The sequence below is a fragment of the Gobius niger genome (assembly GCF_951799975.1).
Source record: "Gobius niger genome assembly, chromosome: 2".
Taxonomy (NCBI): domain Eukaryota; kingdom Metazoa; phylum Chordata; class Actinopteri; order Gobiiformes; family Gobiidae; genus Gobius; species Gobius niger.
The window spans coordinates 36,400,805-36,415,327 of NC_136853.1; the positions used below are offsets into that span (position 1 = coordinate 36,400,805).

The following is a 14,523-nucleotide window of genomic DNA, read 5'->3' on the forward strand; positions in this document are numbered from 1 at the left end:
ATGGAGGGAAGCTTCTCCCAGCAAAGTTACAAGTCCACTCACTGCAGCAAAGAATTATCTTTATTTTAGGTCATTTTCACCAATACTGAACAATGAAATGTTCCGCTGCATGGCTTTAAGCTGAATAGAAGCGAGTTAATAATCTCACAAGTCTTTTCTTCTTCTGCCTCAGTATATTTTTCCGTGGTCTCATTGAAAGTTATGACAGTTTTGCAGTGCATTGTGGGTAATGACTATGAAGTGGGGGAAGTGACGCACAACATTAACCTGGGTTTGATTAGCCCTGACCCGACCCATCTCAGATATGACATTCCCTCTGCTGACATCACCATAAAAGGTTTTTCAGAAACAGCACGAGTGGCAGCTTTTGCAGATGAAGCCAAAAACACGGACCAGCACTTGATGTGAAATCCTAAATGGGCTGCACTTGAGCCACTGTGAGGTGTTCAGGTGTTCATGCCCGTGGTTATTATTATTAGGGGTCTGATTTTTAATATGATTCATAACCCAGTGCCTGCAGACACTGCTGGTTTTATAACAGACACAAATAAACAGTGTGTCATCAAATGATAAACAATACAAACAGTTTTTGTTACAAAGACGCTCACAGAATGTCACCATAATGACATAAAGTGTTAAAGGACACAGCATGGTCACTCCTCTGTAGCAAAGGTTTCACAATGACACAACACAATGAATGTACAGTTTATTTAAAACATTCTTAAGACAAAGGTAATTTATAATGCTAAATCTACAACCTAAAAACTCTTTAATTATTATGTTTTACAATGAAACAAACTTAATAATGTACAAAAACTTTATAACACACATATCTCTAACTAGTCAAAACGCACCACTGCGCAAAAAGAACCAAAAGAAGACACTTCGTAATGATAAAAATCATTTCTTGCTCATGTGGCATTTGTCCTTGAAACAACATTAACACAATTGCAGTTGCAGGTTGCCTTACATCATCTTGGCTAAACTGAAACTATTGTTGTGAAAGCATTCCTCTGTATGTACATATTTATATATCTTGTTGCCTCAATGCTCTCACAGTCAATTTTGAAATGAACAATTTGATCAGAATTGTGTTGGACATGCACTTAAATACAATGCATAACAAAAACAGAACACTTTACAAGTCGGAGTCCCCCTCTGACACAGGAAGGTAGCCATTCTTAGCTACAATGTCCTCTGGAGCAAAGATGACCTGTAACCTCTCCTGTTCCCTTTTGGTTTTGGGCAAATCATCGGACGGGGTGATGAGCAGCTGGACTCGCTGGAGAAAGAGAGAAAAATGGATGTATTATAAAGAGCTAATATGCTGCAATAGTTCTCTGTGATAGAATTAAAAGAGGACTCACCTCTCTAAAAGTGCCCTGCGTGGTGCTGATCTTATAGACCATCCACAGAGGGATGCAGATCATGGAGGAGAGAGCGAGCAGCCAGCCAATGACGTAGCCCCACCACGGGTACACATACTCGTTATTGTACTTCAGAGGGGTGTACTTGATCAGAGAGAACGCAAAAGTACCCTGCAAGTCAAAGCATGAGAAGGTGCTTTCACTTCGTATACACACACACACGGATCTGCCAACGTGATCGTCTTGTTTGGAACTTACGATGCAGGTGGCAGGAGTTAAAAACAGCCAGCAGTACTTGATGTAAGGCCCGGGGCGGTACCCGATCATATCCTCGATGTTGTCATAAAACCGATCAGCACCTGAAACCACAGCAGGATCACTGAGCACTGCAGCATTTCTCCTTTTTGAAAAACAGTCTCGGAGCTGAATGACAAGCAGCAGCAAGTAAAATGCAATGTTTGTTTTTGTTTTGTTTTTTTTAAACATTTTTTTCATTTTTCACGCCCAGATAAAACATTTTTTATTTTTTAAATCTGTAGTATGTTGAGCTGACTAAAAAAAAAGAAAGCAAAACATGTAAGCTAATGCATTTTGGATCATATTTTTTCTGTTTTTGAGAAACTCATCAATCAATGTAAATGTTTTAAAAGACATTTAGATATTCAATTCATTTTAATGACCTTTAAATGCCCTTTAACTCTTTTTTAAGTTTAAACTTGTGCCCCAAACTATTTCCCAACTTTCCAAATACATATCTAAATCCCAATTTATCACAGAGATGAGTTTAGAAGTATATATATATATATTTTATTCCCTGCGGAAACCCTGGATGAACTGAAAAAGCTTTATACTACACATGAACAACATTTGAGAAGATAACAACTTCCATAGTACCAAAGAAATCACACTGTTTATCTTTCACAGTTTCAGCACTGCCCTCTTGTGGTCATCTTGTATTCAAAGAGAGATTCTTACATTAAATACAACAATACAAACTTGTAAATCTTACCATAGGCCCATGCAATGCACACCGTCTCAAAGATGGACATGAAGAGGAGGCACATTCCACTGGCTGCATAATAATCGAAGAGCTGGAACACATACATGCCGCCCTAAAAGGAAAATAATAGTGTTTTAATTGATACATGAATTAAGAATCCAAACTTTAATGTATTGTTTCATTACACTCACTTAATGTGTGCAGGATATAAAACTCAAAAGACCCTTACAAAGATTTTTAATAGAAGTGGGGAAGAAGTTTAACAATCTGAGCGCTGAATGTCAACACAGTACACAACAAGACTTGCTTGTACTTACAAACTGAGGGCTTGTTGACACCTCTGCAGAGCGCTCAAGCATCCCGCTGTGCAGAGGTGAAACTATGTCAACTATGTTTATGCTTAAAAACAAATTATCAGGTGCAAAAGAAGTGTATGAATGTATTTGCACATGTAAAGATTATTATACCATTTTGATTACTATGTGCTAAAAAGACAGTGAAATACAGTATATTGTTATGTGTGTTACCTCCATCATCATAATGAGGCCCATGCAGAAAGAGATGAGCATTACAAACAACAGGAAAATCTCTCTGCGGTTTTTGCGCCGAAACACGGCTGGATACATGTCTACAATGGCCGTCACCAGACTCTCCACGCACACAAACTGACAGGAGACATGAGTAAAAGATCAAAACTGAGCACTAATCTGATTATATCTGTTAAAAGGTTCATCGCTACCTGGCTGTCAAGTCCCAAAAACACAATCATGACGAAGAACAGAGTTGCCCACAGCGGAGAGAAAGGCATCATAGTCACCGCTCGTGGATAAGCAATGAAGGCCAAGCCTGGGCCTACACACAGTCCCACAGATTAGATCATAAATAAACAAAAACAAATTCTGCACAGTCAACTCACCAGACTCTGCCACCTCAGAAATGGGCACATTTTGTTCATAAGACATGAACCCCAGGATTGAGAAGATGGCAAAACCTGCTACAAAACTAGTTCCACTGTTCAGGCAGCACAGAGACAAGCAATCTCTGAAACACAAAACATGTACTGAATTAATCACAGAAAAGCACATATGAGCCGTGTTCAGCTCTCCACATTTGAGTTGCACAGACGCTTGACCATTTTAAAACCCTGCTTAAAGGGATATATCAGGATTTTTGACACAGGGCCTCAATTCCTAGTTATCCAGAGTGTTGTTGATTTCTGTTTTTTTTTTCTTCTTCTAATTCATGCGGTCCTTATATTTGAAGAGTTTAGTGGTGCTAAGCTAGTGCTAGGCTAGCGCATGTCTGTGGTAACTAGTAGCCTACATTAACCTTCGTGTTGCCTTCGCGGGTCTTTTAGAGCTCACTGTATTTAGCGTCATGTTACTGTCACTCATGGTGTCTGACCTAAAGTCTAACTCTGAAGAAAGTCAATTCACATTTACACTGAGAAGGTTGGAAGGGCGCCCCCTTGGGTCACCTTGCATCCAAATGCCCGGAACATGACAGCGGGTCAAAAAGACCCGCGAAGGCGACACGAGGGTTAAAAACAGTCAGACCCAAGCACAGTGCACCTGCGGCAAAACAATTATAACACCAGACTACCAATATAAATGAGTTGACTGAATTATTTTTTGAAATATAACCATTTTGCATTTAAAAGAGTAGCATCAGCTTCCTGGTTATAGCTACGCAGCGGCGGAGTGATCTGCTAGGTTGCCGGATCTACAATAGTTTGTTTACCTGCGGTCAGAATTACTACATGTTGAATTCACAAAAGAGCTTTCTACAAATCAGATATGGCAACGTTTGGAGGACTACCTGATGATTTTGAAGAGGTTTTTAATGCAGGCTACTAGTTACCATAGACATGCGCTAGCCTAGCACAAGCCTAGCACCACTAAACTCTTCAAATATGAGGACTGCATGAATTAAAAAAAAATCTCTCCAGAAATCAACTACACTCTGGATAACTAGGAAATGAGGCCCTATGTCAAAAATCCTGAAAATTTAAGACACTGTCACACACATGGCCAGAATCTGAGCTGTTAGTGCTTTGCTTTGTATATATGTATTGTTTTATATGTTGGTACTGTAGACCTTTTGTGAAGCACTTTGGTCAACAGTCGTTTTAAAATGGGCTATATAAATAAATCTGATTTGATTTTTGATTTGATTCATCTGACATGATGAAAGCCTGAGAGACTGTTCCTTTAAATGTGAAAAACATGTGAAAAGGACAAGACTATCCCAACATGTACCTGTAACAGTTATTGTTATATTTGTTGTAGCTGCCCAGTGCGGTCAGAGATCCCAGACAAATGGCATAAGAGAAAAAGATCTGAGTGCCAGCGTCCATCCACACCTGAAACACAATGTCAAATGAGTCACTCAAAATCAAGCACGTGCCCGACAAACATGCCTTTTAGTGTTTACACGAAAATCAAACCCACGTGCTACATGAAAATGCTAATGATTGACTTGATGAGGCAAGTACAATGGAGCACTGGTTAATCTATAAGCTGAGTTTGCACAATGTACCAGACTGTCAGTAACCCGTGGCCAACTGTGGGCGGTCAACTTGTGATTATTTGTACAGTGCGAGTGAGCGTCTGGCCTCGTGCTAGACTCTTATTTCTGCTTCTAACTTTAAGGGGAGACACTACAGGCAAAACTCAATTTTTTCAGTTTTCAGGTTTTGGGCCAAATTGGTCTCTGAACATACAAGCTTTCACCCGGAAACAGGAAATATGACTAATCTTCACAATAACATGTTTAAATATTGCGCTGATTCAATTTTCCCCCATAGACTTATATGGGACAATGCAATTTCAAGGGCCTTTTTATCAAAACACATTTTTCTGTCATTGTGGCGACACTATGTCCACGTCAGTCGGACCTAAAGACTTCAGATTTTCCAACCTTGGACTGAACAATATTTGGAAGATTTTTTCAGAGGGATTTTTTAGGCGAATATTAAATTTGTACTAATTTTTCCACTAAAAAACAGCTTATTTTAAGATATACAAGATACAAGATATCCAAAATCCCCTCTGAAAAAGTCTTGGTAACTCATTCATCAATAAAATGAAACCATAAATTTGAATGTAGCTCTATCCATTATTCAGATTTTGTCGCCGAAAAGATGGAAAATTTAAATAAAACACCTCGTTCTTATATGAAAAGATAAAATGACAGAAAACTTGCAATGTATTTTTTTCTCTCACATTTATGCCAGTAATCTAGAGCAGCAGTTTCAAATTGATATCTCTAAATATACATTTTTTCCCTATTCACCTGCAGTGTCTCGCCTTAAAAGCACATAAACTAAGAACTACCTACATATAGCTGGCCCAATCCTGCTTTGACGTCCACGATTCTAAACAAACATCAAAGCTCGACTAAATGACAACAAAGGTGGAACCGTGGTACCTGCGGGTCAGCCAGTCGTCCCAAGTCTGGATAGAGGTAGAATTTTATCCCGATTGCAGCTCCCGGTAGAGTGAGCCCTCTGATTAGCAGCACTATCAGCATCAAATACGGGAATGTGGCAGTGAAGTAGACGACCTGTGAGAATGATATGTTCTTATTTGGTCAAAGACTTTTGTTGTAAGAGCTTCGAACACCTGGGCAGACATACTTTGCCCGTAGATTTGACCCCTTTCCAGATGCAGAAGTAGCACATGATCCAGGCCACAAGCAGACACAGAGCCAAGTCCCAGTTGAGAGAGCCCATGTGGTCGAGGCCCGGGGAAATCCTCAGCGCTCGCCTCCTGCGCAAACACACAACGCCTGTCAGACTCAAGAACTAACATGATCAAATATCTCCTCGATAAAAACTCACTCCCAAAATTCAATGACAGGAGACGTGATGTTGATGTTGAGAGCCTGATTGGCTGATGCGTTTCTTCTCTGGAACTCCACACAGTTTTCTACAACGACATAGTACGAAGCGGCTTTAATCAGTGAAAACACGTACAAAACATGCATTGTTGGTAAAACTGTCGGACAACAAACCTTGGAGCTTGTAAGTATTTTAAGTATGTGACCCCTTGCGGTTGGATTTTTCTTCTTTTTGAGAGATTTTTTGTTTTCCGAATAGACTTTATTAAACATGACAGTTAAGTGTGAAGGAAGCATGATGAGCGAGTAGAGACGTCCAGCAAATCAGCAACACTGAGGCCAGAAAAGTGCTCTACAGCCTTTCCATTCAATATAAAGGCGTAGAAACATCTCAATCTGTAAACATCATTGTTTTTTGGGTCATAATTTCAGCTCTACAGGTTTATTTAAAGCCACACCGTGTAGAATTTTACCCCCAAAATAAAACTGAAATACAAGCTTTTATTTTATGATATTTTCAGCATCGAAAAATACCTCAAACAAATGTATGATTTTGCTGTGAGCGGCTCAGCTCTCCTAGGACATGACGTAACTTTACCGGGAGTGGGTACGTCTCCAGCTCGTCTCCAGTCAGCAGAATTAGGTTCCCTTCCAAGTCCATTCTTTGATTACCCACTGCAGTAACAGCATTTTCTGTGTCGAGCTGGTCATTAGGAGCATGTTTTGTACTCATGGTAACAGTATAGTCCAAAATGTTACGCAGTTTGCCTTTAATGATTAAAGTTTTTGCTACATTTTTGCTAAAACCTAGTTAACACGATTATATTTAAGATTTCGCAGAAGATCATACCCGACTTTCTTAATTTGGCCATTTTTGGGATGTTTATAGTTTCACTTCCTCATTAGACACAGACAGGAAGTGACATAGAAGAAGGTAAACTATTTTAAACTGTTGCCGTGTCGACTAGGAGTGTGACAGACAATACATCGATTTTTCGATATATCGCGATCATTTGCGGGACGATACCGATACTTTTTATTCCGATATCGATACTTTTGATGATGTCATGCATATTAATAACCGATGTACAATGCACATGGAAACAAATGAATGATTAATAATAATATGTAGTATGTCAAAATAAATTTGGGCAATATATTGATTATCGCAGTATCGGCGTATCGTGGCATTATCGTTATCGTGAGCCATGTATCATGTATCGCAGCAGTTCCCAAAGTGGGGTCCGGCGCCCCCTGGTGGGCGTCAGAGGCACTACAGGTGGGCTCCCAAAGCTTGTCTACAAAACAAGTACATTGGAAAATATATATATATTTTGAAAGGAAGAATGAAAGTCTTTGCTCCATTAGATATATATATATATATATATATATATATTAAAGCATTTAACCTACAGTCAATGGCTGGTGTATCGTATCGAATCGTGAGGTACCCAGAGGTTCCCATGTTAGGCCAATGAGAAGTGCTACGGAACTTTACCTTTATCTGTGTCACTTCCTGCTAGTAGCTTAAAAATTCTAATAAAAATAACTTTTCTGCCCAACATCTCTTCATGAAAATTGCTGCTTCACTGAAATAAAAGGATAATTATGCAACTGATGTAATCCTCCTCAAAAGCATTAAAACCTGTCATGTGCACTTTAACTTAAGCAACATTAATTTGTGGGGAGAATACAACATTTCAGATGATATATATAGTAAATACAATCCTTATTTAGGTTGCGGCTTGATATCCCAAGATTATGGGATAAAGGATTATAGGATTTTTGTAAAAGAAACACACAACACCATAGACCACTCACCTGTATTCCACGTGTTGTTGCACGAAGACCACGGCAAGTCCCACGAGAAGGAGAAATAGAGGTAGAAAATTCCCCAAGCCAAAACAATGATGTAGTAGAAGTTCAAGAGAGTTACAATGACCTGGGTGCCGTAACCAAGGCCTGGAGAGACAAAGGTTACAGTCCCCAAAACAATGTCAGTATATTACCAACTCAGTGTGACGTTACCGCTTGTGCATACACTATCCAAGTTCCCCACCTTCAAAGAGAGGGCTGATTTTCCTCCAGCAGGTGATGCCTCCCTCGCTGGTGAACTGACCCAGTGCCACCTCGAGAAAGAAGACGGGGACTCCACATGTGAATAGGAAAATCAGGTATGGGATGAGGAACGCACCTGTGAAAAAGAGGACAGTGGAAAAGAGCAAGTACAGTCAAAAATGTTTCAAGAACACATCTATTCAGAAATAAAGCTACAAGCAGATATTGCGTGTTTATTTTCCTGTGGCACTCATCAGTTTTCGCAAATGATCTAAAAAGACTACACTTTAACTTGAACAGGTCGTGGTTGATGGTGTTCCTAGTTAATGGTTACATAGACAGGAATACTGTAAACCTTTTTTTGTTTTTGCTTACACCAAGTGACAAGGAAACTTAAAATTATACTTGCATAACGTGTGTGCGTGTGCTGGCTGAAAACGTGTGCCTCGGCCTGTTTTTGTGTGTTTTTTTTTGGTTTGGTTGACCGCATTTCAAAGACTTCCGACTCTATGCTGCGAGCAAAAGGCAACAACAGCTGCCTGACCCCACATTGACAAAAATGTTGACCCATCACCCCCGTGGAGAGACACTTTAGCAGCTAACCAAGCAAATCCGAACATGCAAAAAGCCTCCTCATTATGAGACTCAGTTCAATGTTTTACAAATAGAACAATGTGTGTGTTGTTGTGTATTGTGCCAGGCGTACTGTTTTCAATGTTGTACTCTGTAAAGCACTTTGTGATATCTCTCGGTATGAAAAGCGCATTATAAATAAAGTTTGATTTGATTTGATATTATATCTATACTGTGACTGTTTTTAAAAGCCAATTCAAGACATATCAACAAGCTACTAGTTGATTAATAGTAGATTTTTTTATTTTTATTGAATTTAATACCTTTTTACTTATTATCATTTCTCTATATAGCCATTTCTCTATTGTCTCTCAATAGTCTGACCAGTTTGCCAAGCTTAGATAAATGATAAAGCCTTGTGATGTTTATTATGTTTTTTATCTTCTTTTTTTAGTTCTAATCCCATTGTCTGTCCCAAATGAACACTTCACGTTTACAAAAAATAAGCATTGCCTTTTGGCCATTAATTCCTGAAAAATCACAAATGAAGAACAGGATTAACACTGTATTATTTGTACTGATCAAGATTACAGTAAAATGCTGGTTAAGATTACATAAACGACAGTCACTGGCCCAACAAAGCATCTACAAGAAATGTTTCAATCCCCATTCTCCACAGCAATAGCCAGCACTGATTAGCACTGTTTATACAACGAACAACAGGAGCCAGTTATTACAATCATAAATTACAAGTGTACTTTTTACTCACCTCCTCCGTTCTTGTAGCACAGGTAGGGGAAGCGCCACATGTTGCCCAGTCCGATGATGGACCCAGCCACGGAGAGGAGAAACTCGATCTTGTTGCTCCACTGGCCTCTCTCCTCCATCTTCTCCTCTGAGGACGAGGGCTGTGGGCCTTTGGCGAGACTGGACCCATTGGACAGGCTTGAATTGCCGATTTCTCCTGCAGAGCAAGTTAAGGATACAAATTGAAATGTGTGCAAACGATTAAATGAAGATGCGATGAAAAAGGACTTCAAGAAGCTGACTATGAAACAGGCGAGTGTAGTTGAGTTGTCGTGTCGTACCTGGCATTGCAGTGCTACACGTCTTGTGGTGTCAGAGTTGTCACTGGGGATGTGTGAATGTGTGGTTTTAGTATTTAACTGCTCTTACGGGCGGGGGCTTGTAATGCTAAACTTAGGCCAACCTCCAGTGTCTTCCCCTCTGCCTGACCCCATCAAAGGGATGTCACTTGTACCATGTTAAATTCACCAACAGCTGTATCCATCAACTTACATTTTTAAGCCCGATGGATAAATCAGTATCATCGCAATACAGCAAATTAAACACAAAACTAACTTATCAAATACATAAATACCCTATTAACCTGTTAGTTCCCATCCCACCTGATCTTAGATATACATTAATGGAGAAAACAACCCTAAGATGGCAGATAACAGGTTAAAAATATAATCTATACAAACCACTTTCTCTTGCATTAGAAGAACACATCTATGGAGGCTCTCAGTCGCCCAGGAGTTGACTGTCCTAGTGGAAGTTTCTAAATCTTTTGAAGTGTCCTCAGTTCAAACTTAGTCCTGTTGATGACTTTGGAAACTTCTACTACAAAAGGATATTATGAACAGAAAATGACGCCACTTGGACTCTTATTTTAGAACCAAAATGTTAAAAAGTGATATATGAAAACCAATTACATTAAGGCTTGAGAAAAGAGTGGTATTGCCCTGATACACTAGAGGTCCTTCAAAAAGAACAATTCTTCTCATTCCCCTCCCTCATGCATACGTTTGTGACAGCAGGACCACTAGATTTCATTGTTTTGAAAACATAAATATGCAGCGGCGTAATGTAAAAACTTAAATATGCAGTGGCGTAATGTAAAAACTTAAATATGCAGTGGTGTAATGTAAAAACTTAAATATGCAGTGGCGTAATATAAAATATTAAATATGCAGTGGTGTAATATAAAAACTTAAATATGCAGTGGCGTAATGTAAAAACTGAAATATGCAGTGGCGTAATATAAAAACTGAAATATGCAGTGGCGTAATGTAAAAACTGAAATATGCAGTGGCGTAATGTAAAAACTGAAATATGCAGTGGCGTAATGTAAAAACTGAAATATGCAGTGGCGTAATGTAAAAACTGAAATATGCAGTGGCGTAATGTAAAAACTGAAATATGCAGTGGCGTAATGTAAAAAACTTAAATATGCAGTGGCGTAATGTAAAAACTTAAATATGCAGTGGCGTAATGTAAAAACTTAAATATGCAGTGGCGTAATGTAAAAACTTAAATATGCAGTGGCGTAATGTAAAAACTGAAATATGCAGTGGCGTAATGTAAAAACTGAAATATGCAGTGGCGTAATGTAAAAACTGAAATATGCAGTGGCGTAATGTAAAAACTGAAATATGCAGTGGCGTAATGTAAAAAACTTAAATATGCAGTGGCGTAATGTAAAAACTTAAATATGCAGTGGCGTAATGTAAAAACTTAAATATGCAGTGGCGTAATGTAAAAACTTAAATATGCAGTGGCGTAATGTAAAAACTTAAATATGCAGTGGCGTAATGTAAAAACTTAAATATGCAGTGATGTAATGTAAAAACTTAAATATGCAGTGGTGTAATGTAAAAACTTAAATATGCAGTGGTGTAATGTAAAAACTTAAATATGCAGTGGTGTAATGTAAAAACTTAAATATGCAGTGGCGTAATGTAAAAACTTAAATATGCAGTGGCGTAATGTAAAAACTTAAATATGCAGTGGTGTAATGTAAAAACTTAAATATGCAGTGGTGTAGTGTAAAAACTTAAATATGCAGTGATGTAATGTAAAAACTTAAATATGCAGCGGTGTAATGTAAAAACTTAAATATGCAGTGGTGTAATTACACTATGCAGAAGTGTAATGTAAAAACTTAAATATGCAGTGGTGTAATGTAAAAACTTAAATATGCAGTGGTGTAATATAAAAACTTAAATATGCAGTGGTGTAATATAAAAACTTAAATATGCAGCGGTGTAATGTAAAAACTTAAATATGCAGTGGCGTAATGTAAAAACTTAAATATGCAGTGGCGTAATGTAAAAACTTAAATATGCAGTGGCGTAATGTAAAAACTTAAATATGCAGTGGCGTAGTGTAAAAACTTAAATATGCAGTGGTGTAATGTAAAAACTTAAATATGCAGTGGTGTAGTGTAAAACCTTAAATATGCAGTGGTGTAATATAAAAACTTAAATATGCAGTGGTGTAATATAAAAACTTAAATATGCAGTGGTGTAATGTAAAAACTTAAATATGCAGTGGTGTAATATAACAACTTAAATATGCAGTGGTGTAATGTAAAAACTTAAATATGCAGTGGCGTAATGTAAAAACTTAAATATGCAGTGGTGTAATGTAAAAACTTAAATATGCAGTGGCGTAGTGTAAAAACTTAAATATGCAGTGGCGTAATGTAAAAACTTAAATATGCAGTGGTGTAATGTAAAAACTTAAATATGCAGTGGCGTAATGTAAAAACTTAAATATGCAGTGGCGTAGTGTAAAAACTTAAATATGCAGTGGCGTAGTGTAAAAACTTAAATATGCAGTGGCGTAATTTAAAAACTTAAATATGCAGTGGTGTAATGTAAAAATTTAAATATGCAGCGGTGTAATATAAAAACTTAAATATGCAGTGGTGTAATATAAAAACTTAAATATGCAGCGGTGTAATGTAAAAACTTAAATATGCAGCGGTGTAATGTAAAAACTTAAATATGCAGCGGTGTAATATAAAAACTTAAATATGCAGCGGTGTAATATAAAAACTTAAATATGCAGCGGTGTAATGTAAAAACTTAAATATGCAGCGGTGTAATATAAAAACTTAAATATGCAGTGGTGTAATATAAAAACTTAAATATGCAGTGGTGTAATGTAAAAACTGAAATATGCAGTGGTGTACTGTAAAAACTGAAATATGCAGTGGTGTAATATAAAAACTTAAATATGCAGTGGTGTAATATAAAAACTTAAATATGCAGTGGTGTAATATAAAAAACTTAAATGGGTCATGTCGTTTTGACAGGAGCACAGTTGTGTCATTACATCAGATTACTCGGACACTTCCAGGAACCTGTTTCTTCACCTCTGTCCAGTCAGAGGCAGGACTCTGAGACAAAAGCAGCTCAAGTCAGTTCACTCTGGATCGGGCCTGTTCCTGTCTGGCCAGGACGGTCATGACCCCCCCACAAGATCAAGCTGCGCAGTCAGAGTAACAAAAATGTATACTTCAGTAAAGCACTCTCAAAGGGTCCATATAAGTGGTTATTACAATTAAGCATTAAGAACTGGAAAACAAGTATATGGGTAAGGATATGGGTCAAAGCTGGAATCAATAAAAGTATATTTATGCAGAGGGTACATACTTTTTTCTTTTTCCTGTTGAGTATTAATTAGGTTACTGTCATCCCTACCAAGGCTTTTGATTGAAAACTAAAATGTTTAAAATGCCAATGTATCAGATGAATGTTTCACTATTTGGGATAAGAGTGGCACATTGATGACACAAATATATTTTCATTTTAAATATATTTGACTTCTTAACAGTTATTAGGAGTTACCTGTTACCCCCCCCCCGGCTGAACCGAGCAAGTTTTCTCCTGTTTGGCTTTACACAAATCTAAAAGTGTAACGCCTCATTTGACCTAAAAAAATGATTGTTTACTTTTTTGTCACATTGTCGCTGCATTTATGTTGTGTTTTGTTTCTTTTTTGTCATGTCGTCTCTTCTTGCTTTTTGTCGTGTTTTCGCCACGTTACCTTTTTAGTGTGCGTTTTTTGTTGCTTTTCTGGCACGTTTTTGTCTCTCCTCACTGTTTTGTTGTGTTTTCATCCTCGTTTTCCATCGTTATTTTGATGTGTTTAGAAAGATTTTAGTTTTGGCTAATGGCAAACTGGAGAAAACATGCTCAGTTCATGTGGGGGGTTAAGAGGTTAAAGGAACAGGCCACAGACTGAGATACAGTATGTTCATGCCTGAGCTTAGACGAGTTAATACGTACCTGTCTGGTCTTTGTGCGTGCCCTCAGTCACGCAAAACGACCAAAGATGTTGTTAGCATTTGGCCGCTCCCAATGTATTCCTATGGCTCCAAACTTGGGTGAAGTTAGAAGCGACCACGCTCTTCCACAGGCACGCACACAGACCAGACAGGTACATGTCAACTCGTCTAAGCTCAGGTAAGAACATATCACAGTATGTAAGAACTGTGTGCTCCCAGTCACACAAAAAGACCAAAGATGTTGTTAGCATTGGGCCTCTCCCAATGTATTCCTATGGCTCCAAACGGGGGTGAAGTTGGAGGCTACCGCGCTCTTCCACGGGCACACAGAAAAACCAGGCAGGTACGCATCAACTCGTCTAAGCTTGGAAAAACGGTGCTCTGTTCCTTTAAACACTGGATACTAATGAAGTGTAATACCTAATACAAAACACTCAATTACCTTATATTTCATGACAAAATGATCCAAGTTGGCAATTATTAACCTTCAGCTTGACTTGCAGTTTGAGGAGGTGAACCCCCCCCCCCACACACACACACACACACACACACACACATAAGACAAGCGAAGTATAAACCTGTTTTGACTAGGAATAGTTTATTAC

General features: G+C 38.2%; 1 protein-coding gene across 1 annotated transcript; it reads right to left on the bottom strand.

The window, feature by feature from the left end:
• Window positions 1–744: 744 nt before the first annotated feature.
• LOC306960121 (sodium- and chloride-dependent GABA transporter 2-like) lies at window positions 745–9,799 on the bottom strand. The gene is made up of 14 exons (XM_079552453.1): window positions 9,608–9,799; window positions 8,267–8,401; window positions 8,029–8,169; window positions 6,209–6,296; window positions 6,005–6,137; window positions 5,797–5,931; window positions 4,626–4,729; window positions 3,284–3,408; window positions 3,107–3,219; window positions 2,895–3,032; window positions 2,377–2,479; window positions 1,626–1,726; window positions 1,368–1,538; window positions 745–1,282 (listed from the first exon to the last, which is right to left on the bottom strand). The coding sequence occupies exons 1-14, from the start codon at window positions 9,723–9,725 to the stop codon at window positions 1,139–1,141; spliced, it is 1,749 nt and encodes a 582-aa protein (XP_079408579.1). The 5' UTR covers window positions 9,726–9,799; the 3' UTR covers window positions 745–1,138.
• Window positions 9,800–14,523: the final 4,724 nt, after the last annotated feature.

Coding starts and splice junctions, on each gene's coding strand:
- LOC306960121 (XM_079552453.1), bottom strand. CDS start 9,725: ATGGAGGAGAGAGGCCAGTGGAGCAACAAGATCGAGTTTCTCCTCTCC. Junction 8,170..8,266: donor AATCAGCCCTCTCTTTGAAG/GTGGGGAACTTG, acceptor TTGTCTCTCCAG/GCCTTGGTTACGGCACCCAG. Junction 1,283..1,367: donor CGCAGGGCACTTTTAGAGAG/GTGAGTCCTCTT, acceptor CTCTTTCTCCAG/CGAGTCCAGCTGCTCATCAC.